General features: G+C 40.2%; 3 protein-coding genes across 9 annotated transcripts in view; all 3 read right to left on the reverse strand.

The window, feature by feature from the left end:
- TMCC3 (transmembrane and coiled-coil domain family 3) overlaps positions 1–2,927 on the reverse strand; it is a 152,439-nt gene extending 149,512 nt beyond the window's left edge. The window contains exons 1-2 of one of the 2 annotated variants that reach the window (XM_077339070.1): positions 2,715–2,927; positions 1,445–1,581 (exon numbers count right to left, since the gene is read on the reverse strand). In XM_077339070.1, coding sequence (XP_077195185.1) covers positions 1,445–1,581; positions 2,715–2,748 — 171 coding nt within the window. In that variant the 5' untranslated portion in view covers positions 2,749–2,927. Of the gene's footprint in view, positions 1–1,444; positions 1,582–2,714 lie in introns of those variants that run through there. The other variant, XM_077339075.1, reaches the window with a different exon arrangement.
- NDUFA12 (NADH:ubiquinone oxidoreductase subunit A12) lies at positions 1,311–8,718 on the reverse strand. Its single transcript, XM_077339076.1, has 5 exons — positions 8,549–8,718; positions 7,688–7,770; positions 6,415–6,502; positions 2,715–2,929; positions 1,311–1,581 (listed from the first exon to the last, which is right to left on the reverse strand). Exons 1-4 carry the CDS (start codon positions 8,635–8,637, stop codon positions 2,749–2,751), a joined length of 441 nt encoding a protein of 146 aa, XP_077195191.1. The 5' UTR covers positions 8,638–8,718; the 3' UTR covers positions 1,311–1,581; positions 2,715–2,748.
- Positions 8,719–10,276: 1,558 nt separating this feature from the next.
- The window catches only part of NR2C1 (nuclear receptor subfamily 2 group C member 1), a 38,008-nt gene continuing 23,553 nt past the window's right edge, over positions 10,277–24,731 (reverse strand). For all 6 annotated transcript variants that reach the window (XM_077339068.1, XM_077339063.1, XM_077339066.1 and 3 more), the window contains exons 9-16: positions 24,578–24,668; positions 21,768–21,952; positions 19,685–19,850; positions 17,167–17,288; positions 16,175–16,314; positions 14,619–14,756; positions 13,522–13,627; positions 10,277–12,380 (exon numbers count right to left, since the gene is read on the reverse strand). In XM_077339068.1, the coding sequence (XP_077195183.1) occupies positions 12,206–12,380; positions 13,522–13,627; positions 14,619–14,756; positions 16,175–16,314; positions 17,167–17,288; positions 19,685–19,850; positions 21,768–21,952; positions 24,578–24,668 (1,123 nt within the window). In that variant the 3' untranslated portion in view covers positions 10,277–12,205. The remainder of the gene's footprint in view (positions 12,381–13,521; positions 13,628–14,618; positions 14,757–16,174; positions 16,315–17,166; positions 17,289–19,684; positions 19,851–21,767; positions 21,953–24,577; positions 24,669–24,731) is intronic.

Below are 24,731 nucleotides of genomic sequence, written 5' to 3' on the forward strand. Positions count from 1 at the left end.
CTTTTCTCTTATCTAGCAAACTATTATCTCATTTTGAGCTGGAACTGGGCCTTTTATCAATCAAAGATGCAATGGCAAAACAAATGAAATATTAAATTAAAAAAATAACAAGCCATTTCAGTGAGGAATAGTCTGTACCACGTAGTCCCACCATTATGGGAAAGGAATAGGCATGCTCGGAACAGAACAAAACAGAAATATGATATAGTGGCTGCCATGACAGTAAAAGGCAGTTCAGGTGTTTTTAGACCAGCGGTCCTCATGAGTTAAACAACTAAATGACCCACTTCTGGATTTAACATTTTTTTTTCCGAACCCCCAAGTCCTCCACTGTTTACTCACCAGGGAATGCCACATACCACACAGTCCCTTTGGAAGGTGTGCTTGGCAAACTATGAGTCCCTATGAGGACCTCTGTACGTGGTCTACAAGTTCAGGTCTCAGAGTGCAGCTGATTCTATAAGGCTACAACTCCAAAGTTCTAATCAACCAGAGGCCAGCAGGTGATATGGGGTCTAGAAAACCTTAGAAACTGCAGTATTCAATGGGAAACCACTCTTTATATTTAGTACAGTCCATAGACTAACTAGACATGCCCACCTGCTTTCAAATTGCCAAAGTGAAAAAACTATTTTCTTCTCAATTAATGTTAAAGCAATTACTCCTGGTTAATCTATACTCAGCACTAGTTGTAGATATCTCCTCCAACTGCCTGTGCTTAGGGCAGTGTTTCTCAACCAGGGTTATGTCAGAGACCCAGAGGGATTATGCCAGTTTGAGGGAGGGGGGAGGGGGAATTTAACTTTTATTTTAACTCTGGGTCAGTAGGCTGGAGAGAGGAGGGCACAGCCCAGCCTCAGGCTCGACCCAGTGGAGCAGGCTGCTGGACCACTTCGGGGTTTGTGGGTGAGTGGGGACCAGGCCTTGGCATTCCGATTCCAGTGGCGAGCAAAATAGGCTATCACACTCCAGCTGAGTGAGTCTTCTTAGGGTTGGTTAGGAAAAGCGGTTGTTTTGGTTTTGTTTGTTTTTTTTTACTTTGGGTGGGTTGAGTGATAGAGAGGGTTTGACATGTTACTTCCAGGGATCTCTCAGGGAAGAATGGCCAGCTGAAATCACCTCAGGGTTAATCTGAAGTCTGCAAAAATTTTCAGGGGTTACTTTGCAGTCAAAAGGGTGAAAAAGGCTGGTTTACGGGAATTAGCACATTCAGACACAAATTCGCCACTAACAATATTTAAATAATGCCTTTCTACTCCCCTTAAGGCTACATGGAAATGAAATCCAAGGAAAAACTTATTATCTGAGTATGAGTGACTTCATATTTTGTATTTAGCACAAATATTAAGCAGCCAGCTGCTGGTCTCATCAAGAATCATAAGGTAGTGAATAAGTCACAGGTTAAGGGATGGTTTGGTTATTCAGTCTTCTATTTACAACTTACACATAGTTGCACATGGGGCCAGGTCTTGTGTTCCCACATTGCATGTAGTTCTGACTGGGAAAGAGAATAGCTGAATAGATCCTTATTTTCACAGCAGCTCAAGTTATCATCATATCCACATTTGAAAGCAAGTTTCACTAGAAAAAAAATGGGGATTGCAAGTAAACATGTACTGGGTCAGGCTAACAGACAGCAATACTTAATTAGATCTTTATACCCTCCTTTCTCTCCAGTGGCCACCCGAATCATAGAATAACCCCACACACAATGCAGGGCAATCACAACTAGGCTTGTGCGCTTCAGCGGCCATTCAAGCCCGAGGCAGCCAGCACCACAGCGCAGGGAGGAAAGGGCAGCGCTGGCATGCTAGTCAGCGTACAGACGCAGAGCTCTGTGCCTGCGTGCGGGCGCTGACTGGCATGCCATCACCACTGCCCCTCCCCCCCTGCACCATGGCACTGGCCACCTTGGCCGCCGAAGCAGCCAAAGCGCACAAGCCTACTCACACCCACTCACACCCACTGTAACCTGCCACCCCCTTGAACCAAAGCAGGTTACAATATGGTTCTCACCTCCATTTTACCACAAATATATTTAGATACTTAAAATGTTTCCAGAGATTCAATATTAATTTCATGAAAAGGCAGGATAATGATAATCTTACAGGTGCAGAAATGCGATGAACTGATTTCAAGATCAAGTAGCAAAAACCTAATCTAGATATTACAACTAATTGATTGTAATGCAAAACTACTCCTGTTGATGGCATGACATTTAGCTTGTGCTGATATCTTATTAGTTCCATCTTAATATGTGCTTAAGGTCTTACTAATTTCACTGAATACCCAAGAAAAGCTGACCATTTCATGTTTTCCTTCTTGTAGATTATCAGCAATACTGGGTGTTTGCCGTAGTAAAAAACATTCATACATTCTCAAAAGAACATTTCAAAGAGGCACAATCAGAAGCATGAGAAACTGCTTTCTTGAAACAAGACTCTACTGTTATTCTAAAAAAATCTGTATAATCACAAAAGCAATAATATGAAATAGGAACATTCCTCTCACACTACCATATATTTGGAAATATTAATATTAGAATAGACTATAAGCTGCTGAGAAACTTCTACAAAAAGGTATTTCAGAAATGTTTACTACCTGATGACCACCTGCCATCCTTTGGCCATTTATTTATAAATACTTCTATTCTCAACAAAATTATGGTCATAGATTTTTATTTAAATATACAAGATACAGTTCACACTATATACCTAACATCTGGCAAATCAGCAAGTTCTTTTCCATTCACTTGCTAGGTGTAGAAGGTGGAATCCATTCCTGTATCTTCTTACGGGTGGTGGAATAAGGCACGTACTGTCCAGGAGTGCCACTTAAATTGAATTTGTGGTTATCCAAAATGAATTTACGCGCCACTGGTGGGTGTGTTGTTGGGGGGTCATCGGTCATGCAGTGAAGCCAGCGATGCCTTAAAACAGAAACATACAATTACTGGTAATACAAACATTTTCCTAACAGTTCTTTTAAACCACACAGTTAAGCAGTAGCAATCCACATATACATGGGTTCAAAAGCTAGCCACATTAAATGAACAGGTCGTACCATACAAATTAAAAATAGTTATTCTGAGCAGGTTTAACAGTTGGCTCTACAGAGCTTCTCTTAAGTCCCAAGTACACAAAAGAGATACTATGCATCTTAAAATAACATTCTATTAAAAGCAAATGGCTGCCATACTACAAGACTACGGTCCTATACAATGAAGATGGAACTGTCCCTCTCCAGTATTGTATGCACAAAAGGACAATACGGGAAGAACTCTTCAGGCTGAATTCCTGGGCAATGCTTGCAAATGTTAAATCAATATAAGTCACTATTGTCTACTCTAACAAGGTCATCACGTAGTGTGGATTAACTGGGGGAATGAAATGCTCTCACTCTTCCACTGTGCCTTTCCAAATTCGATATTGTTACTAACAAATTTGAAAGAATTAACACTTGTTTATTGGAAGTGCACTTCCAACTTACAATAGGAACTACATATTTTATTATGCAGCATTACTTGCAAAAAAAAACCCTTTCCCAATAGTTTTTCAATTTTCATGTGCCAAAAATATAGTGGCATTAAACAATACAACAGAAAATTATCTCAAATGTTTCTAGGATTATGAGAATGCAGTTTGTGCACATTTCACACTATTTACAAATAATTTCTATGGCTCCTTGAGAGTCATGTAAAAGGTAAAGGTATCCCCTGTGCAAGCACCGAGTCATGTCTGACCCTTGGGGTGACGCCCTCTAGCGTTTTCATGGCAGACTCAATACGGGGTGGTTTGCCAGTGCCTTCCCCAGTCATGACCATTTACCCCCCAGCAAGCTGGGTACTCATTTTACCGACCTCGGAAGGATGGAAGGCTGAGTCAACCTTGAGCCGGCTGCTGGGATTGAACTCCCAGCCTTATGGGCAAAGCTTCCAGACGGCTGCCTTACCACTCTGCGCCACAAGAGGCTCTGAGAGTCATGTATCTCAATAAATACACAACCACCTTCTGCAAGGTGATACTGCTAGAAGTCAGCACTATCTCTCACTTTATTTGTCTATTTATTTACTGCATTTGTATACCACCACCACCACCACCACCACCCCCCCCCAAAAAAAAGAGCTCAGGGCGATTCACATGGAATGTAAAGAACAATACATTGAACTCAATTTTGTGTCAAGTAAAATATAGCAATACTAATAATAACAATAGAGTTGTTCAAGTACATGGATTCCTGGGAGGAAGGTTCAGCAGCTCAATGGTGTTACTGGTTCTGGTCAACCTCAACCAAATGCCTGGTGGAAGAGCTCCTTTTTTCAGGCCCTGGAGAATGTTTTAATTCTGTTAGGGCCCTGATCTCCTCCAGGAGCTCATTCCATCAGGTGGGGGCCAGGAAAGAGAAGTCTCTGGCCCCAGTTGAGGTCCAGTGGGCTTCTTTTGGGCCAGGGATCACTAGCCAGTTGGAGATGGCAAAGCACAAAGCTCTTTGAGGGGCGTAGGCAGAAAGGCAATCCCTCAGGTATACTGGGCCCTGACTGCATACAGCCTTGAAGGTGATTACCAGAAACCTTAGCCTGATCCAGAATTCAACTGGTAGCCACTGCAGTTGTTGGAGGATGGGCTGGATGTGGGACCTCCATGGTGTTGTTGTGAGGACCCTGGCTGCTGCGTTTTGGATCAACTGTAGTTTTTGGATAAGGCTAAGGGCAGGCCTGCAAACAGCGAGTTGCAGCAGTCCAGTCTAGAGGCGACCGTCACATGGACCACTGGGACTAGGTGTTCCTGGGCCAAGTAGGCCACTAGTAGTTTGGTTTGGCAAAGGTGGTAGAATGCCAGCCATCCTACTCTCGTGACCTGAGCTTCCACTGAGATGGAAGCATCCAGGATCACGCCCAGGTTCCTGGCAGAGTGAGTCACTGATAGCTGCATGCCATCCAGGGTGGGAAGATGAGCTTCATCACATAGTCCCTTCCTGCCTAGCCACAGGACCTCTGTCTTTGAACGATAGAACTTCATACGACTCTGCTTGAGCCACCTTGTCACTGCTTCCAGGCAGCTGGCTGCTGCTTCTTGGGGAGAGTCAGGGCAGTCATCCATCAGGAGGAAGAGCTGGGTATCATCTGTGTATTGATGGCATCCCAGCCTGAACCTCCATACCAGTTGGGCAAGAGGGTGCATGAAGATATTGAATAAAATTGGAGAGAGGACTGCTCCTTGTGGGACTCCGCAAGTGAGTTGTCAGTGGCTTGATGATCTCTCTCCTATTGCTATCCTCTGTCCGCAACCCCAGAGGAAGGAGATCAGCCACTGAAGGGCTGTCCCCTAAATTCTGGCATTGGTGAGGGAGCAAGCTAGAAGCTTACGGTCAACTGTGTTGAATGCTGTTGAGAGATCTAGTAGTACCAACAATACCGAACAACCTTGGTTCAGCTGGTCAGGGCAACTAGCGCTGTGTCTACCCCATGGCCAGGCCACCAGGTAGGAACCAGGATCGTAAAGCGCAAGGCCCTGCTGGGGAAAAAGGACGACAGGCGGTCCCTCAGATATCTGAGTTCCAGACCGCGAAGGGCCTTAAAGGTTAAAACTAAAACCTTGAACCAGATCCAGGCCACAACTGGCAACCAATGCAGCTATCTCAGCAAAGGCTGGATATGGGCCCTCCAAGATGTTCCTCTGAGGACCCTAGCAGATGCATTTTGCACCAGCTGTAATTTACAGGTCAGGGACAAGGGCAAGCCCGTACAGAACAAGTTACAGGTCTAATCTGGAGGTGACCGTCACATGGATCACCATAGCTGGTGCTCAGGAGACAGAAAGGGGGCTAGTAGACTCGCCTGGCGTAAATGGAAAAAATCCTGGCGGGCTACTTTCCTGACCTGTGCCTCCATGGTCAGTGAGCCATCCAAGGTCACTCCCAAGTTGCTGGCCTGGGGCAGTTGTGTCCCAGCCAGTACAGGAGAACACTCTTCCAGTTCTGCCCCCTCCTTCCCAGCCATAGGACCTCTGCCTTGGAGGGGTTGAGTTTCAGGTGACTCTGCTCAAGCCATCCAGCCACAGCTTCCAAACATCTGGTAAATGGATCCGGTGGGGAGTCCGGGCAGGCATCTATGAAGAGAAAAAGCTGGGTGTCATCAGCATATTGATGACAACCCAGCCCCAAACTCCGGACCAGCTAGGCCAGAAGATGTTGACGAAAGTAGGGGAGAACACTGCCCCCTGTGGAACTCCACAAGGGAGACTACAGGGATGTGACAGCTCATTCTACACCAAGTTACTGACAGAAGATTAGACAAGTATTAAAATGTTTAAAAGGTTTCATTCTCTTGCTTTCATCTGGAGCTAATGCTCCATTCTATTAATCATTGGCTTCATAAATGTATAATACACAAAGAAATCCAAGTAGTTAATTTACCATTCAGGTGGCACCATGCTTCCATCTAAATCCCAGAATGTATTTTTGCCATTCATTTCCTCAGTATATACAACCCATCTGTGACGACCTTAAACATAAAGGTAAATACAATTAATAGTTACATTGTATTTAACTGTACAAAATGCATTTTAATAAACAACTTTCAATAATTACTAATAGGGAATTCTGCAACCCATCTCACCAAGTTTTTCATAATGTCAAAATTCAACACTCAGAATATTTATTTCCATTATTTGTTCAGACTTCAAAATGCTGGCTTCAATGAATTTCCAGCTTCTGATAAAGACTGATATAGAACAAGAAAGCAGAGTATGAGGTAGTGAAAGGAATTACATACAGTCTAATATAGTATTTCTACACGGAGGCCATGAACATGTGGATGAAAGAACACTGTTGCCTGTTTCCATACTATTAACAATGATTAGCAAATGTTAAGGTAAATGGTATCCCCTGTGCAAGCACCGGGTCATGTCTGACCCTTGGGGTGACGCCCTCTAGCGTTTTCATGGCAGACTCAATACGGGGTGGTTTGCCAATGCCTTCCCCAAATGTTACTGTTGAGCAAATGATGTGGATCAGAAGATTTTCCAAAGTGGAAATAGTTCCAGAAAATTTTCCATCCTACATATGTAAATATAGTCTGCCTATAGTTGTGAAGGCTGTTGTATTGAAAATCAATCTTTTCAAATGAACTAAATGTATATATAATACAAAACACAGAAATCCCAGTGCATGTGCATTGTGTATCTGTCTCCTTTTGCCAACATTATTTAAATATTAGGAACATATTCGAATTCAAATTCTCTCAGAAAACTCACATCAACATTCTGAGTCCCTACTGCTAGGGGTTTAGTCACATTAGTCACAGTAAACAGTCCACAGCTTAGATGACTGGGAAAATGGCATCTACTTTACTAGAATATCTTTCCAAATAATTCATTCGCTACAACTGCTATTGTAAGAAGATGGAAAATCCCTCCTACAATCCCATCAAAACTCCTGAAATCCAGCTGCTTCTTTTTATATATTCCTACAACTTAGAAAAATGGCAATCAACTACTAAGTTCAAGACCAAAATCCCAAGTATCTGGTACAAGAGCACTTCACAGGTTATCACGCTCAGATCCTTCTTTCTTTCTGGAAGTTTAAACATGGGGCTCATCTCAACATAAATGATGAAAATGCTATATTTTACAAATATGAAGCAACTTATTTGCTAGAATCGTTAAATGACTCAGGATCATGCACTCACCAAAGAAGTACCTGTTGTCTTCATAATATTTGTTTCCATATTTGTCAGTGCCTACTAATGTACCAGTCTTCATATCATTGACCCTGCAAATTCCCAATAGAAAAAGAATTTCAATGGTTATCAAACCACATACAACAGGAAAAGAACTCATATCTCAGCTTCAGTTCCCAAACTCAAAAGATTAAAAGCAACAGCTCAATCAATAATGAACAAGGCATATTTCTAAGTACAAGAGAAAACCTAGGTACTTTAACTGAAAATAGACCCTTCTAATAATGGTCATAGATCCCCAGTTACACACATTTAACGTTTGGCTATTAAACACTTTCCACACACGCACAACCCAATCCTGAATGCGTTTATTCTCCCAACACTCAATTTCCACTACGTATACGAAAGAAAGCAGCCTGAAGTAATCCATTTTATTGATAATCATAATAATAATGACTCAAACGTTTGCACAATCCCCCACCACTTTTCGTAACATTCTCTTCTCCTCCATTTGTGCGATTTATTTTTAGAATAACATCAATGCATACAACGCTGATACTCCAAGCAAGCAAGCAAGCAAATTTCTAGCCACTCTCTCCCTTTCTATTAGCGACAGGCTTGACAAAGGCCTTCATGTTTCGAGTCAGAAGGGGCAACGGAACCACTCAGCTCCGTACTTCTCCAAAAGGACGATCTCTACCGCTAGGCTCGGTTGAGGGACGCCGGCAGGCCCCGGAGATGACCGTCTCACCTATCCCGGAGGAGCCAAACTCCCATACCGAGCGCAGACGCGCCATGTCGTCCCCCTCCTCCCCGCTGCCGACAGCAGCCAAGCCGGCAGGACAGAAGAGTGCAGCAGAGCCCCGTTACCTGAGAAGCTGCAACACGGCCCCGCGAAAGCCACCGTGACCCCCAAGTTGCTGCAACGCCCTCTTCACCACCTGAACGTACTCCGCCATTTTCTCCGAGGCAGCAGAGGCGGAGCGAGTTACTTTGACTTTCCGCGGGCAAACAGCGACTGCGCAGCTGCAGCGCTAGGCTCCTCCCTCGGGCGCCCGCGTGATGCTCCCGTGCAAATCAACGCGCGAAAAAGAGCTGCACTTGCGGAAGCGCCCGGGGAAGAAACTTCGATAGAAGAGGGTTTTTTCTCCCGCTCTTCCGGAGGAATCTATTGCGGTGCCTTTTCAAAGGGAGATTCCTTTTGTGGCTCTAAATGAGGAAATCATAATGTAGCAAGCACAGAAACGGCTACCATAAGTCACTTGACCTTCTGAATCCTAAATAAACGTATTTGCTTATAGTTCATTGAAATGCCACTGTGGTTCAAATAGAATTACAAAGGGATGTAAGGATAAGAGAATGGCAGAGAAAATGTTAAGGCGTTGCTACTTATTGAATTTTAATGATGCGGGAAGAGCTGCTTACTTAATGTAAGAATGTAAAGAGCCTGTGGGGAAAAGGCCAAATATACTGCTTGCTATGTACAATGCAATGGTCTGCAGTTACTCCAGCGTAAGTCTGTTAAGATCAGTGGACTTAGATAAAGCCATGTTCATGTGACAGTGATAGCACTAACATTTTGCATATACATGTAAATATGTTGCAAATATGTATATTCACAAATGTATTTCATACATTTCTGTGAGTCAACACGTACTTTACAAATTATGTGCAAGGCTGTTGGTGGATAAATGGGGTGTTCAATCACATATGAGGCTGTCCATTTGTTGAAAGTATCATGTACAATATTGCCCCACTGAAATCTACAAACTATTCTACTTCAAATGCAGATAAAAGGGCCTTAATGCTTAAGGCCTTTCCTTCCCTGTTTTTGACCCATCAGCATGAGTTCTTGAAAACTCCAAAGCTTGCCAAGTGTGTCACATTAATTTGGATTTAGGCTCACTGCATTAAAAAAATTATATTTTATTTTGAATTTTGCTATGGATGTGTGGTTACCTAAATCTAAAAATATTATTTAAAATACTGTACAAAGACAGGAGAATAGATGCTTTCAAATTATGATGTTGGATATGAATGCTGCAAATACCATGGACAGCCAAAGTTACCAACAAGATAGTTTTAGAGAAGAGCAAACCAACTATGTCATTAAAAGGTAAAATATTATGGCTAAAGCTCACTTACTTTGGACACATCTGAAAATCTACCACAAAATACATTTCCTTGCAACCTTTGCTGAGCCTCTATTGACCTTTGAGAGAGTCTAATTAAATTGCATTATCAATAAGTTGTATTTGTATTTGTTACAATTTCATGTATATGTTTGTACAGAAAACAATGGAATGTATTTTGCTACATTATATGTAGCCATTTATCTGGTACTTTTTAGAGCAGGACACCAAGTTCAATTTATTTTTACAATATGAATATATGTATTTGCATGCAGACATAAAATGATAAAATTAAATGGTTAATAATATCGCAGTTAAAAAGCTGAAGTAGCAAAGTGAATGCATCTGATCCAAAATATTATCATTCATTCTATATTAAAATCTGAATTATAAACAGGTCTAAGTCGTTCTATGTACAGGATCACATGATAGTTTTTCTTTAAAAAAACAGATTAATATAACTACATTCTATAATAAAAAGTTACAATTTATTTTAAAAAATACAGCCAAAATAGAATTTACACTTCTTTTGATTTCAAGACATTTACAGTAATTTTTATACAATGGCAAGTTAGTCATTGGGGCAATCCCAATGGTTATGCTACAACTGAACCACAAATAAAATTTATACAAAAAGTGGAATGGAATGAAGAAGAAATTGATTTCCAGGGACACCAGATTGGAAGTAAGAACAACAAATATATTGAGCCCATTAGAGAAATGTACAATGCAGTAGAAGGATTTAGAAGGATTTTAAACGGCTGAAATTGTAACTACAAGGAATACTTGGTAACATATAATCAAGAAAATATAATACAACTCTATGTGCGCATGTAGTTCCACAGTCACACACACACATTTTTTGGGGGGAAGGGGGGTGAAATGCAACTCTTTTCTTCATTATTGTTAGGGAATGCAATAAAATATGCAAGACTACTACTTTCTATTCAATCTGTTTAGGAAAACCTAATGCAAATATTCCTGCCATTCAAATTACAAAAAGCCTTTTTCACAGGCTGGTAATAAGACGTATAAATCAGAGGCAGTTGTTTCAGTAACATCAAGATTTAAAGCGAGGAAAGTTATAAAATATACATGGGCAATTCTCGAAAACAGCAAATTAATATTTTGTGTTGGTACTTGGTCAACTATTATATGTTAATCGCTTCTCAACCTTTTGGCTAAGATCAAGTCTGTGTGTATTTATATGTTAATTTAAACAACTTTTAATAATCAAAACTGCTTTGGGGAAAAATTCAAAGACTGAAGGCGTTCAGCAGTAAACATATCATTAAATTTGTAATGAGGATTCTAAGATAATTACAGTTAAGCAAAACAGAATTCACATAAATCCCATAATTGGTTTATGCATTGGTTTATTATTTTAAATAACACTCTTGAAAAATTCTGACTATTCCCCCCTCTTCTTATAAGAATTGCATTGGTTGAGAACTTATCTACATCTTGTAGATGGGTCAAGAATAGAAGAGACCCAGTAATGGTTGTATGTTGGCGTGTGATGGTTCAAGCAATTGGACTAAAGGAAGCCTCTACCAGTAGTCAATTTGGTACTTAATTGGGTATAGGGGCATCGGACCAAAATTAACGGAGTTGGCACTGATAAACTATATAAAGTATGCAGCAGAACTTAGGTAAAAGCACACAACAAAAACTTTATGCCATTTGTAATACTTTCTAAATCATAAGATCGACCCATAACTGTATGTGACAGCTACTGGTTTCCAAGATTAATCTAAATAATAGAGGAATTACTTTGTGACCTAACAATGTCAAGCCAATTTTATAGCCCTCCTGTGATTTCCTTCAATTTCTTAAAAAATACCCAGTTCAAGTTTGTTGGGGGGGAAAATCAAGTTCTGTTCAAAGTAGCTGTAAGTTAGTCAAAAATTCTTATTCTGTCACATAAGGAAATGTTGGCTTGCTCAGATTTCAGACTTTCATCCAAACTGGCAAAACTCAATTTGTAGAAACAAGATAGAGAAAACACAACATTGGGAGGAAAGTTCATTTATTTTTTCCCCTAAAACATTAAGCTAAAATGACTTGGTGAAATTACTGACCTACCAAAGACTAAATTTTGTGTATTTGTCTGGAGTTCTTACTCTCTGTGTTCCAGATACAGCTAAACTGCAAAAATAGGATGAAAACTACTCTTGATTTTCATGAGATTCTTAAGTAATCTACAAGTTCTTGAAAACCACATAAAAAGTCATCATGTATCACCTCAAATTTCTCAAGTTTATAGGGAAAAAGCTGCACCTTCTTTTTCTTCTTCTTCTTATAACTGCACAGGAAAGCTTCTTGTTATCTCTTGGAGATAAATGTACATTTACATCACCATGACTGCCATGGTATAGAATCTGTGGTTTAACATTTATACAGCATGGCTAATTATTTGGGAGTTGTAATCTGCTGTCTCCATTCTTAGAATATAAGGTATGATGCTGTCTATTTGAACATTTCCAATGAGTCCTGCAAAAAACAATTCTTCTGTGATAGCAGCGCTCATCAATCTCAGGGCAGGCAATCTGAGAAGTAGCCGAGACAGTCTGGAAGACAGATTTGAAAAAAGCGTGGCACATTACATGCAAAATAAATCTCTCGGGCTATTTTACTAAATGTTAAACTATTATTCACATCTTTTGCTTTGTAATGTTAATAGGCATTTTGTGCACTGAGATTTGTTGTTATTATAAAGTGAGATACTTCTGGTTAGCCAATCACGTAAAATTTTTCAGATGTTGTACATGAAATATTATTAATATGCTGGAGAGTTCAGCCAAGATTAATTGATATACAAATCCTATGGGTAGGTTTCAGCAGCTGATCATCTGTATTCCAGGCAGGTAGGGCAAGAGACAAGCAATTCTGCCTGGTTTTCTAGAAACTATGTCTTGTTACTGCTACATTTGGTTAGCATATATTTGCACCAACACTTGGAACTTAAACGGGCCAGAGTTCACATATACATAAAAATGTAAGGATTATTTGCTAGAGATAGGATTATATGCTCCTTTTCTACCACAGTAAAGCAACTACACTTTTGTACTATAGCAGAAGGTTAAAGCATGTCTACATTAGCAGGAGACATACAGAAAACTCAAAAGTTGACATCATAATTACCTTCAGGGAATCAAAACAACAAAATAATATTTGATCTAAGCTGCACTATGTGATTTTAAACACTGTTATCTCCCTCTGTCACTAAGAGATCTGGGATAGTCTATCATAGTACCAGGGAGATACAATGTTCACATAAATACAGTATATTCTGTATCAAATCTCTCTTTTCTGTGCAGTAAAAGCACTTCTCAGTAACGTGAAACATTTTAACAGTCTCCAAGCCCATCAATATGTGCAAAGGTACCATTGGTGCTCTCATGCCAAAAGGTGCAAGGCACTCAGTGCTTGAAATTCTTACATCACAGCAATGGCTTATATAGAATTTGGCCATTTATTTCATTTCTGTGTACACTCCTATTGACTGTCACCTGACTACACACAGCAAGAATGTTTCTGTTACAAGTATAGAAAAGTAACATCATCCTTCTTCATAGATTTTACACTAAATGCTAAAGAAAATCTTATCTACACTATAAAAAAATGCATCACGAGTCTTCAGAAATTACATAATTTTGAGAAAAAACAACACATTTTAAAAGTCAAGTTGTTTATATAGCAGTTACGTACCTGTAGGTATCATCTGGATATACTACTGTTACATAGTCTTGAAACTCTTTATATGCTTTTTCTTGAAATTTTTCAATCTGTACCACGTTTTCTAAGCCTGGATGATCTAAAACAAGTCTATTGTTAGATATGTTCTAATAACAGGACCATTGGCAACAAAACAAAACACCATAAGATGCAGCCTCTAATTACACCAATTTTCATGGTGCAGTACCTGCTGAGAACTAGGGCTAGAAAATTCAAGCGACGTAACTGAAAAAATGACCTGTTATTTAAAAACATTTAAAACCTGTTGTGTGTGCATGTGCATGAGATCATATTAAATATGTAAAATACAACATCCATTAAAACATAATCGAAGAAATGGATGGTTCTACACTGCTCTTCAGGTAAGTCTGACCAGGAAGAAGTGGCTTCCATTAGGCTCTCTCCCTTACTCTCTATCCAGTCCACTACACTCCTGTGCCTCCAGTGGGGGTGACATACAGGTTGGCATAAGGATATGCATCCTGCTGGACATCACAGCTGGTGGAGAGCAGGATGCACCCTCATATCCACATTCTTATCCATCATCACCTTCTGGGGCACTGTGCATCCATGGTGCTGATGGTGACCCCCCAGGATCAGGAGCTGGTCCTTTATGGTGTTGCAGAGGAGGAGCATTGCTTCTGTAGTCTGTATTCTCTGTCCCATGCCAGTGATGAATGCTTGGCTTGGCCTCCATGACTCTCATTAGTCCTGCTTGCCCAATTCCTGTGGTTGCCTTTATTTATTTGCTTGCCCTTTCTATCATACTGCTCTGCCTTGCAACAATGCCAGAGTGAAACACTGTGATGGGAATGCCATGGACACAGTGCCTGAAAACACAGTTGGTGCACATTTTCCCCGGTTGCCATAAAGCTTATTCTGCAAGGTTCACTGAGTAATATACATCCTCAGAAAGCTTTATTAAAATTTGCACACAGTGTCTATTTTAAGCCCTCAAGAATATCAAACATACAATAAGTTATGGAAAGGGATATTTTTCAACACCCCTAATATTCTCAGATACCAACTAACAGAATGCCAAAGGCCCTAGGCCTCAAGTTTTTACGTACCAGGACTGAAGAGGACAATTGCTTTCAGGTAAGCATATTCATAACCATCCAGACACAGCTTTACCATACTGTTGCAGAATTCCTGTAGTTTGAAGATATGTTCCATCACAAGTTTTCCTCTGTCTGCTGACAGCTTATCTGAGTTAATACAAAACAATCTAAATGTAATAAGGATTCTTAGTGGTTGTCTAATTGGTTTAACAGATTAATGTCTTAAATAAAGACTGATTAAAAGTTTGATTTAAGCTATGACCAAACTGTTGTTTAGGCCTTTAAAAACTACTTAACTGCACTTTTTTCACATTGGTTATATAGTTTTAAATTTGTGTAGTTGGACATTTAATCAGCAGACATAAAAATAAAAGACAACTAATTTGTACATTCATCCTGACAAACCTAAGTAAATTTGCTGTTATACACACAGTTTAAGCTATATGCTTCAGCATGTTATAAAAGAATTTACAAGATACCTAAATACCCTTTAACGTATTTTCTGACCCCAATGCTCAAGCCACTGTCCATTGCTCTCAAAATTAGTTGTATACATTTGATTTCACTGTTATTCCTCAGTTTCATTTATTTTAAGATACTGTGGCATAAGGGCAGTGGTTGAAGGAAGACGAGAGTAAAGCTTCTGGACCAAAGTCAGCAGTCGCTCCAGGGCAGGGCAGCACTTGGAAAGGCAATGGCAGCCTAACAGCCTCACCAGGAATTTGGCTGTTCCACCTGCAGTTAAGTCTCCCACCATCACCACCAAGCAGCTGCTGAGCACAGCAGCTGAAGCATGAGGTTTTCAGCCTAGGGCATTTGCTGGGGGTACAATGAGCAGGAAGGGTTTCTATCAAGCCCTATGCAAATCTAGCTGGGGTGGCTAAGGCAAGTCAGTCAGTAAGAAATGCTCTGAAAAGGCAAGAGCAGTAGCGGGCTTTGCGAGCATGGTTGAAGCCCCAGGGATAAAAATGGAGATGTCAAAAGAGATAGAGGAAGAGAAGAAAACAACCTATTTGGAAAAAGAAGAGAGGAAGAGGAACCTAGGAGGGGAGCGATAGCCTTGGGCAAGTTAAGACAGCCAGACCTGTGTACCTTGGTGTAATTGATTGAGGCACAGTTCAGCCTCCTGTGATTAAAGGACCAAAGCAAGTAGATGAAGGGCACTGTATGCCCCGTGTTGACTTTGCTCACTGAAAATGGAGCACCACTGAGTTTTGATGAATCTCCGCTGACCATGAAAGAAATTAATGATGTCCTACTGCCCCCTGCCCACATACATATCTTAGAATGTAAGCTTTCATGAAAGGCCACATTTCAAAAATAATTTTGTAAAGTTCCTATTATGCAAGAGAGGGCCCACACCATATCTTTAGAAGTATACACTGCCTTTGTACTGTGTGGTAGAATGGAGATTTGCAAGTTTTATAAATTAGCCTAAAACTGGAGATGTGCACATTTAGAGATCATTTTATTTTTATTTAACTAGGGCTTTAACAGTGAAAATAATATTAATCAAAATTAAGCCATTTCATACAAATTCTGGGGCTTATAAACATGCATCTTACCTTGCTGTAAGCTATTATGAAGGTGATTAACAAATGCAGTTAATATAGTTGCTACATTCATTACTTGTGAACACTGTGCAAGACCAAGAGTAAATAATTCATTCCAACAGGCTTTCACTAATGATATGCTGTTGTCTTGCCTATGAATGAAGAACAAAATTATATTAATGAAAATTTAAAACAAATACATAATATTGAACTCAATAGTTTAAATATGCTAATAATTCTTTCACCAGGAAAAATCACATTCTTGGCATGTAATATATATATACATGCATGTCCATTTAGAAAATTTCCCAGTTACAGAACAGTATGAGAGGCCTGAACATGCAGGGATCTGAATTTTTAGTTAATGTGTTTATTTAACACAACTGTCACAGACTCTTCTGACATTTCTTTGCAAATGTTTGAAACATAATAGACCCAGGCATGTTGAATTTAAAAATAAAAACACCACTACGTTTTTCTTCAGGGTTTCTGTGAGATTTTAAAGAGGACTGATCTATGTTTTTCTGTTTTAACATGCCCAACAGGAAAATTGCACAGAGCTTCTGAAATGCCTTCTTGTATTCAGTTTCTCTGTTGAAAATCTCATTGTATCGCTGGGAACAGACAATGAATTTGCAAATACCAGATACATAGGACTGCTGCAAGATGGCTTTCATTAAATCTTTTTTGTTGTTACTGTTCTTAACACATACTGAATCAAATCAAAAGTCAATGTGAACGTGGGAATTTGAACACAAATCTGATTCCCAGTTTGGCTTATATAATAATAATAATACCATAATTACTTTCTTCAATACTAGGAAAGTCAGGCTTATTTTGTTGAAAGAAATTACACTAATGTGGTCTTTATGCCACTATTGATAGATCCATAAATAGCAAGATATATATTTTTGTCTTTCTGTCAGTAATACACATAGCACAATTATTAAGAGGAATGCATTCCTGAAACATTAATCGTATAAAATAAGCTTTTCAATACTCACCCTAGAGCTTGAAAGGACGGAATAGACCGTGCCCAGTGCATAGATAAAAAGAGCAATCTAGATGCTGATTCACAAATATAATGAACATTCAGGTATTCAGGCATAGGAGAAGGCATGGTGAGCTGCCATAAAAAAGGTGTATTTAGACTTTAATGGTCTTTAGTCTCAAATAAATTATATCCTATTAGTAATTTAATATTAAACCACAAATAAAATGGCTAAAAAATTAGAATAATAGAGTTGGAAGGGATCTCATGGGTCATCTAGTCCAACCCCCTGCACTATGCAGGACACTCACAACTCTATCGCTCATCTACTGTAACCTGCCACCCCTTTGCCTTCACAGAATCAGCCTCTCCGTCAGATGGCTAGCTTCTGTTTAAAAATTTCCAAAGATGGAGAACCCACCACCTCCCAAGGAAACCTGTTCAACTGAGAAACCGCTCTCACTGTCAGGAACTTCTTACGGGTGTTTAGATGGAATTTCTTTTGAATTAATTTCATCCCATTCATTCTGGTCTGTCCCTCTGGGGCAAGAGAGAACAATTCTGCTCCATCCTCTATATGGCAGCCTTTTAAATACTTGAAGATGGTTATCAGATCCCCTCTCAGTCGTCTCATCTCTAGGCTAAATAGACCAAGCTCCCCAAACCTTTCTTCATATGTCTTGGTCTCCAAACCCCTCACCATCTTTGTTGCCCTCCTCTGGACACATTCCAGTTTGTTAACATCCCTCTTCAACTGGGGTGCCCAAAACTGAACACATTACTCCAAGTGAGGCCGAACCAAAGCACAGCAGTACCATCACCTCCCATGATCTGGACACGATACTCCGTTTGATACAGCCCAAAATCCCATTTGCCTTCTTAGCCACTGAGTAACACTGCTGACTTAGTGGCAAACACTAATTTAGTGATATAATATAAAAAATAAAAGAATAAAAAACTTCATGACTAATCTCTATAGATAATTTGCAAACTAAAAACAAAACAGGCAAATGTATTTAAATTCTATTCCTTCACTGAAGGATTACTGCTTGGATCTCAAGATTGTCTTCTGATCAGAGAATGCCTGATACAAAAGGGCAGGGGAAGTGAGCAAGCAAAACAAGCCAAACAGATCTTGTTTAAAAATGTATATACTAGTTTGGATTTAATAGTTTGAATTACACAAATCTCTGAAAAATGAGGTCGCGAAGGTACAGAGAAACAGTGTCCGCTGTTTAAATAGATGCTTGAGTATTTTTACTATGCAGTCTTCTTCCCATAATTAGTAGCAACAACTGCTAGAATTGTTGAATGCCTGGCTATCTTAAAACCGCCCATGGCGCCGCGGACTAGATAATTCGTTAAGCGTGGAATGGGAGGAGTTAGGGTGGGCTCAGTCCGTGATGAGGAAGGGTGCCGATTGGCCCCTTCCTCCGGACTGACAATCAGAAAGCCCAATCGGCAGGCACGAAGCGCCTGCCGATTGGGCCCTCTGATTACCCACCCGAAGCCAACGGAGCAACTGCGAGCCACGCACAGCGCGGCTCACAGTTGCTCCCTGGCCGGTGGCCTGGCTCGTCGGGAGGCGCAAAGCGCCTCCCACGCGCCAGGCCGCCGGCCAGGGAGCTACCGCGAGCCGCTCCCTGCACGCCGCCCTCCAGACTCACTGCCACGAGATTGCCAGGCCCAGAAGAGGAGCCGCCACCGGAGGCCCCAACATCGGCGGCGGTGCAATCACCGCGCCCGGCCGAGGAGCCGCGATTCCCGTTGCCCGTCCCCCGAATCCCGCTGCCCCCAGAGACGCGAACGCCCGCTGCGGCGCCCACCTGCACTGTCTTTGCGCCCTCAGGTAAGCTGTGGCGCGCCCACACGGTCCAGGACTCACGGCTAGAGCCCGCTGTATTTATACTACAGCGGGCCTATTTTCTGGTCTCTAATAAAATCAAACATGCTCGCAGGGGCTTGTGGGAATTGTAGTCCATGGACATCTGAAGAGCCACAATATGGTCACCATAGTCTTCTCAAGCAAATTCTTTGCTAACAAAATATGATCCACCCAGCAATGCACAAGCAATAATAATGGATTAAGAACTGTGATCTTTGATTTGATTTGTGATATATGAAAACAGATGCCACTTAAAATGATAAAATCAACTGCTGGGATATGCTTTGGAACATTCATAAGCATCATACAGTGAATTATTCATAATGCGGCGTCTCATTTTGTAGTACACTAAATCAGTCCCCAAAGCCAGCATGCTACCTAGTTTTATGAAGTCTAAAGACTCCTTTGTTATTACTTATCTGTTGAGTCTCTATTTTTCAAATTTATATTCAATTTCTGTTTTGCAGTCAATTTGTGCTAATGCTTCTGAATGGTTTCGACAGGCAGCAGGTTTTACACGCTACTACTCAAGCAGCAGTCTGCACACATATTCGCTGACATCTGTCTGAGATAACAGACATCCTTAAAAATTCAAGTTACTGAGATTTTAACAGCTTAAAGGGTGTAAAGATGTATTTTAAAGTACCCTGAAAGCTACATGAGCATCGCTGAGAAGTGGGCCTTCTATTTCGACAATATCCATGCTTGCTTCTTCACCCACGAGACGTGCGCTGGCTTCCATATTTTCGGCAGAGCTCTGGCAAGATGCACTCTCTCCAGGATTCAACGCTTTCGCAAGAGTATCAAATGCCCTGAAATAAGAAACAGAGAACCATTAAAGTACTGAAATTAGGAAGGCACACAAAAGAAAGAGAAACTGAACTTTTATTATTTGAACACAGTAGTTGATGGTGTTCTACTGTTATTTTGCACAAAAGAGCTTGTTACAGGTCCAAACTCTGCCCAGAAACCCAATTAAGAATGGGGATAAATTGTAATTCTTAGCTTATTTTAAAATATCATGTTAAAAGTAAGAACAATGAGGTACACCCAGAATTCTTCATTCCTCAGTCAGATTTAGAAAAAGAAATGTATTATTATCATCTTGCCAACATTTTCTTAATAAATGCAGTGGAGAAAAATTAATCTGAAGTTACAATGGTGTTGAGAACATTTCTAATGATATGTATTTGATTATCAAATTTTACCAATGCTGCTGTGAAATGGTTTTGAGAATAAATGCCTTCAGTAAATGTGACTTAAGGGGTATTAGTAAAATATTAGTAAAATTTCTTGATAAACGATTTATTGGTTTATTATTTACACATCTAGGCTATCTCTATCAAACCTGTCATCTATGGGTGGTTTACAACATTCATAAAATACAATTAAAACAGTTAAAAAGTTAAAATCAAGAGTACATTATTTTTAATGATACCAAAAGGGGACATGATAGCCCTCTTTAAGTATTTGAAAGGTTGTCATTTGGAGGAGGGCAGGATGCTGTTCCCATTGGCTGCAGAGGAAAGGACATGCAGGAATGGGTTTAAACTACAAGGATATATGCTATAAATCAGGAAAAAAAAATTTCAGTCAGAGTAGTTCAGCAGTGGAATAGGCTGCCTAAGGAGGTGGTGAGATCCCCCTCACTGGCAGTCTTCAAGCAAAGGTTGGATACACACTTTTCATGAATGCTTTAGGATGCTTTGGGCTGATCCTGCATTGAGCAGGGGGGGTGGACTAGATGGCCTGTATGGCCCCTTCCAACTCTATGATTGTATGATTCTATGAAAACTATAGTGCTGGTTCTGGGTGTAAGTTATCCTTCTCATTTAAAAGAGGGCTAGCAATAGTAGTTGCTGGGTATGTTGCAGGAGAGGCCCACAGGTCAAGCTATTTACTTGTCCAAACCAGCCTCAACCATAAGCCAGCACTTCTGTCTTGCAGGCCCAGTGGAACTGTGCTAATTTTATTAGGGCCCTGATGTTTTTGGGGAGCTCATTTCACCAGGCAGGGGTCAAGGACTGGCTCTTGACAAGGCCAGTCGGGCTCCTCTGGGACCAGGGACTACCAGATGGTTCAGTCATTGAGCATGTATTCGGACATGTATTCGGACAGGCAATCCCTTAGATACGCCATGCCAAGACCACATATGGCCTTGTAGATTAGAACCAGAACTCTACTGGGAGCCAATGTAGCTGCTGCAATTCCAGTCTAATGTGGGCCACAAGGTGTTTTAGTGAGGACCTGTGCAGCAGCATTTTGGGCCAGTTGTAATTACAGTTCAAAAGCAGGCCTGCAAAGAATGAGTTACAGTAATCCAGTCTAGCGTTGACCATCGCATCGATCACTGTGGGCATGTGCTCAAGGGCCAGGCAGGGCACTTTAGTAGCTTAGCCTGGTGAAGATAAACATTAATTTCTATTTGCTAGCTACGGACAGTAATACAATGCAATACGGTGCACTGAGTTTATCATCATCCTGTCTGAAATTGCTGTTTGGGAGCCTCTGATCGCAAACCTAGTTGAGATGGAAGTTCATCAGATCTAATGTTAGGCTCCAAATCCTTGCACAGCAAATAGCTGCGCATGCTTAAGTACATGCATAGTTTGAAAACCAGGGTACAGGAGTGGTTAAATGAGTTAGGATGTGGGAAGCTCAGGTTCAAATCCCCATTTTCCCACATTCATCCTCAGACAATCTAGTTTCCAGATTTCTCTGTTACTTACCTCGAAACATCAGTATTTGCATGTTCATCTTGCTGCAGTTCAGACAATGATGCATCTCCATTGCTTAAGCTTTCTATCACAGATAAGTCAGGACTACTTTGAGACATTTCTTTGGACTTTGTTAGACTTGCTAATGATGTTACCACATTTGCCAACGTACTTAAATCGCCTTGACATGTCTCAACCTAAAAAAAAGATGAAAAGTTTCATCTCTACTTTACACAGAGTAGTTTTTGGAATCTACAGCAAATAATTGAAGAAAAACAGCCATAAGCGTAAATAGATTTGTCAAAAGCATCTGAGCTTGTAGTGGGTTTCATTATTCTTAATTACTTGGTCTTATAGTGAAAGTGTCATATATAATCTTCTCATAAATTTACTGATATTATGGGATTTACATAGAAAAATGTGTAAGAAGCTATCAGAGTACTGCAAATAACTGATAAAAATGTCTTCATCTGCCCACACATCCTGATCAAATTATTACTTTATATAAATGAATTAAAAAGGAATTACTGGAAAAATAAATTGTGGTAGTAATCAAGTCTACAGATATATACAAGCAGGTAGGAGATGGCTAAATATCTGAAACAAGCTAATATGTAAAATAATATTAGTTCAGTTTCCATAACGGATAGCAGAGATGTGAGTGCGTGAAGTCTATGAAATCTTCTCCTTAAGCTCCATTTATCTTCATGTAGTCTTTTTGCTGATGAAATCACACTGCTTTCCTATCTGTACAGATCAGCAGTTCAATATACAAGTCTGCTGCCAAACTGTCAACACCATATGTGGTTAAGTGAAAGCAAAAATATTCCTTAATCAGCTGCCGTCAAGTCAGTTCTGTAACAGCAGTTGAAGTAATCTGTGCAGGTATGTGGCCATCAGTCAATAAGCAGGAATGGGACCGTAAGGTACAGAGTTTAGAGTCATCGCACAGGAAGTGCTTGTTTCATGGACAATGACAGCAGATAGGAAGAGAAAATTATATGAGCAAGGAAAGGCAGTGACTAGTCACTGGAGAACAGAACAAAACAAGAAGCTAATGAAGCAGTGTAAAGTTGACGGGGGTCATAATTTGTAAAGCTGAGGTGATTGCTGGGGAACAAGGCCCAAGAAGACTTCCTGCTGGAGACTGTTAGGCATGTCAGCTGCAAGTTGTACCCAGGCTATTTCTAATTCACGGCATATGAGGTTAAATTGGAACACAATATTTATTTATCATACGGTGTGTGTGGTGTAGCCAGGAGACCCAAGGATTGTCTGCCAGCAAGGCAAGGGATGTTTGACGTTGCTTTGCCATTTCCTGCCACTGTATCATGACCCATAGTGTTCCTTGGAGGAACACCCAAATCCTTGGAGGTCTTTCCATCCAAATATTAGTCAGGGTCAACCCTGCTTAATTTCCAAGACCTGACAGGATCAGGATTGCCTGGGCTATCCAACTCTGAGCAATGGAGACAATAATTGAGATAGTCTGCCAAAGAAATAGCAAAATCATGATGCAAGGGAAGTATGATGGCTTCAGGAATAAAGCCAATATGAACTCATTAAACAAAACTGCTGTGATGCCATTTCCAGGGCTGTGATCATCCAGCTTTGTCTACATTTCCCCCACTCTGTTTCACTTAATGGGAGAGCTGCCAAATGGATCATCTGGAATGACTCACAGAAGTTTTCAGGAAGACTTTGATTCAGGCATGCCTCAATTATTTTGATACCAAGTATGTAGCAGAATGTTGATGTGCTTCCCCTAGTTGTGGTTTGATATAGCTGCAGTCATAGAAAACCCCACTGGCTTTATTCCAAGGATGTTATTCCATACATAACCTCTGTACATGATGCACTGTACACTGGTCTCCCCTCAAAACAATTCAGAAACTCCAAACGGTGCAGAGTGCCGTGGTTTGGTTATTATTAGGAGCTAAACAGAGCACACATATTGCTCCCATTGTATAGCCACTCCACTGACTTCCCAGCAGTAACCACACTCAGTTTAAGGTATTGGCCATCGCAAAGCTCTTCAGATCCTTGGAAACTCATAACTGAGAGACTGCCTCTACCCCTATGCACCAGCACAACAGTTTCACTCATCCGAGCAAGGTTATCTGCAGTTCCCAACCTGCAAATGGACAAAATCAACAACTGCATATGCATATGCCTTCTCATGGTACAACTTGTGGACTTTCCATGCAATGTGCAAACTGAATTATTCAAGAGGGCTCTTCTACACAGGCAAAAGAATTACACTGTACCAAGTGTACTAAAGTAACACAAAGAACCACCCTGAGCCGTATGGGAGAGCCTAAGTAAGTAAGTAAGTAAGTAAGTAAGTAAGTAAGTAAGTAAGTAAGTAAGTAAGTAAGTAAGTAAGTAAGTAAGTAAGTAAGTAAGTAAGTAAGTAAGTAAGTAAGTAAGTAAGTAAGTAAGTAAGTAAGTAAGTAAGTAAGTAAGTAAGTAAGTAAGTAAGTAAGTAAGTAAGTAAGTAAGTAAGTAAGTAAGTAAGTAAGTAAGTAAGTAAGTAAGTAAGTAAATAAATAAATAAATAAATAAATAAATAAATGACTTGTTTAGCTTGTTGAAACTAGGATCCTACTATGTAATTTTTGCATTATTTAATGTGTAATGTAATGTTAATACTTATGCTTTGTTTTAGTTGTGTTTGGTTCTACAACCCAAATCCTATTGTGTTGCTCACTGAATGTACAATCATGTCAACTCACTCTGTGTAATCTGCTTTGAATCCAAGTGATAAAGATGTACTACAAATAACGTATATAATATAGATTAAAATGAAATAAATATTATACTTTATCTGGAGTCATCAGCATTGCAGGCTCATTCTTTATACCAGACTGATGAATGTTCACAAACATTCCAGACTCCAACATTCCTGTTGACCTGAAAGAAAAAGAAACATATTTTTCTTGTTCCTTCAAGAAAAATCACAGAGCTATCTATTAC

The sequence above is a fragment of the Paroedura picta genome, chromosome 5, assembly GCF_049243985.1.
Source record: "Paroedura picta isolate Pp20150507F chromosome 5, Ppicta_v3.0, whole genome shotgun sequence".
NCBI classification, from domain to species: Eukaryota; Metazoa; Chordata; class Lepidosauria; order Squamata; family Gekkonidae; genus Paroedura; species Paroedura picta.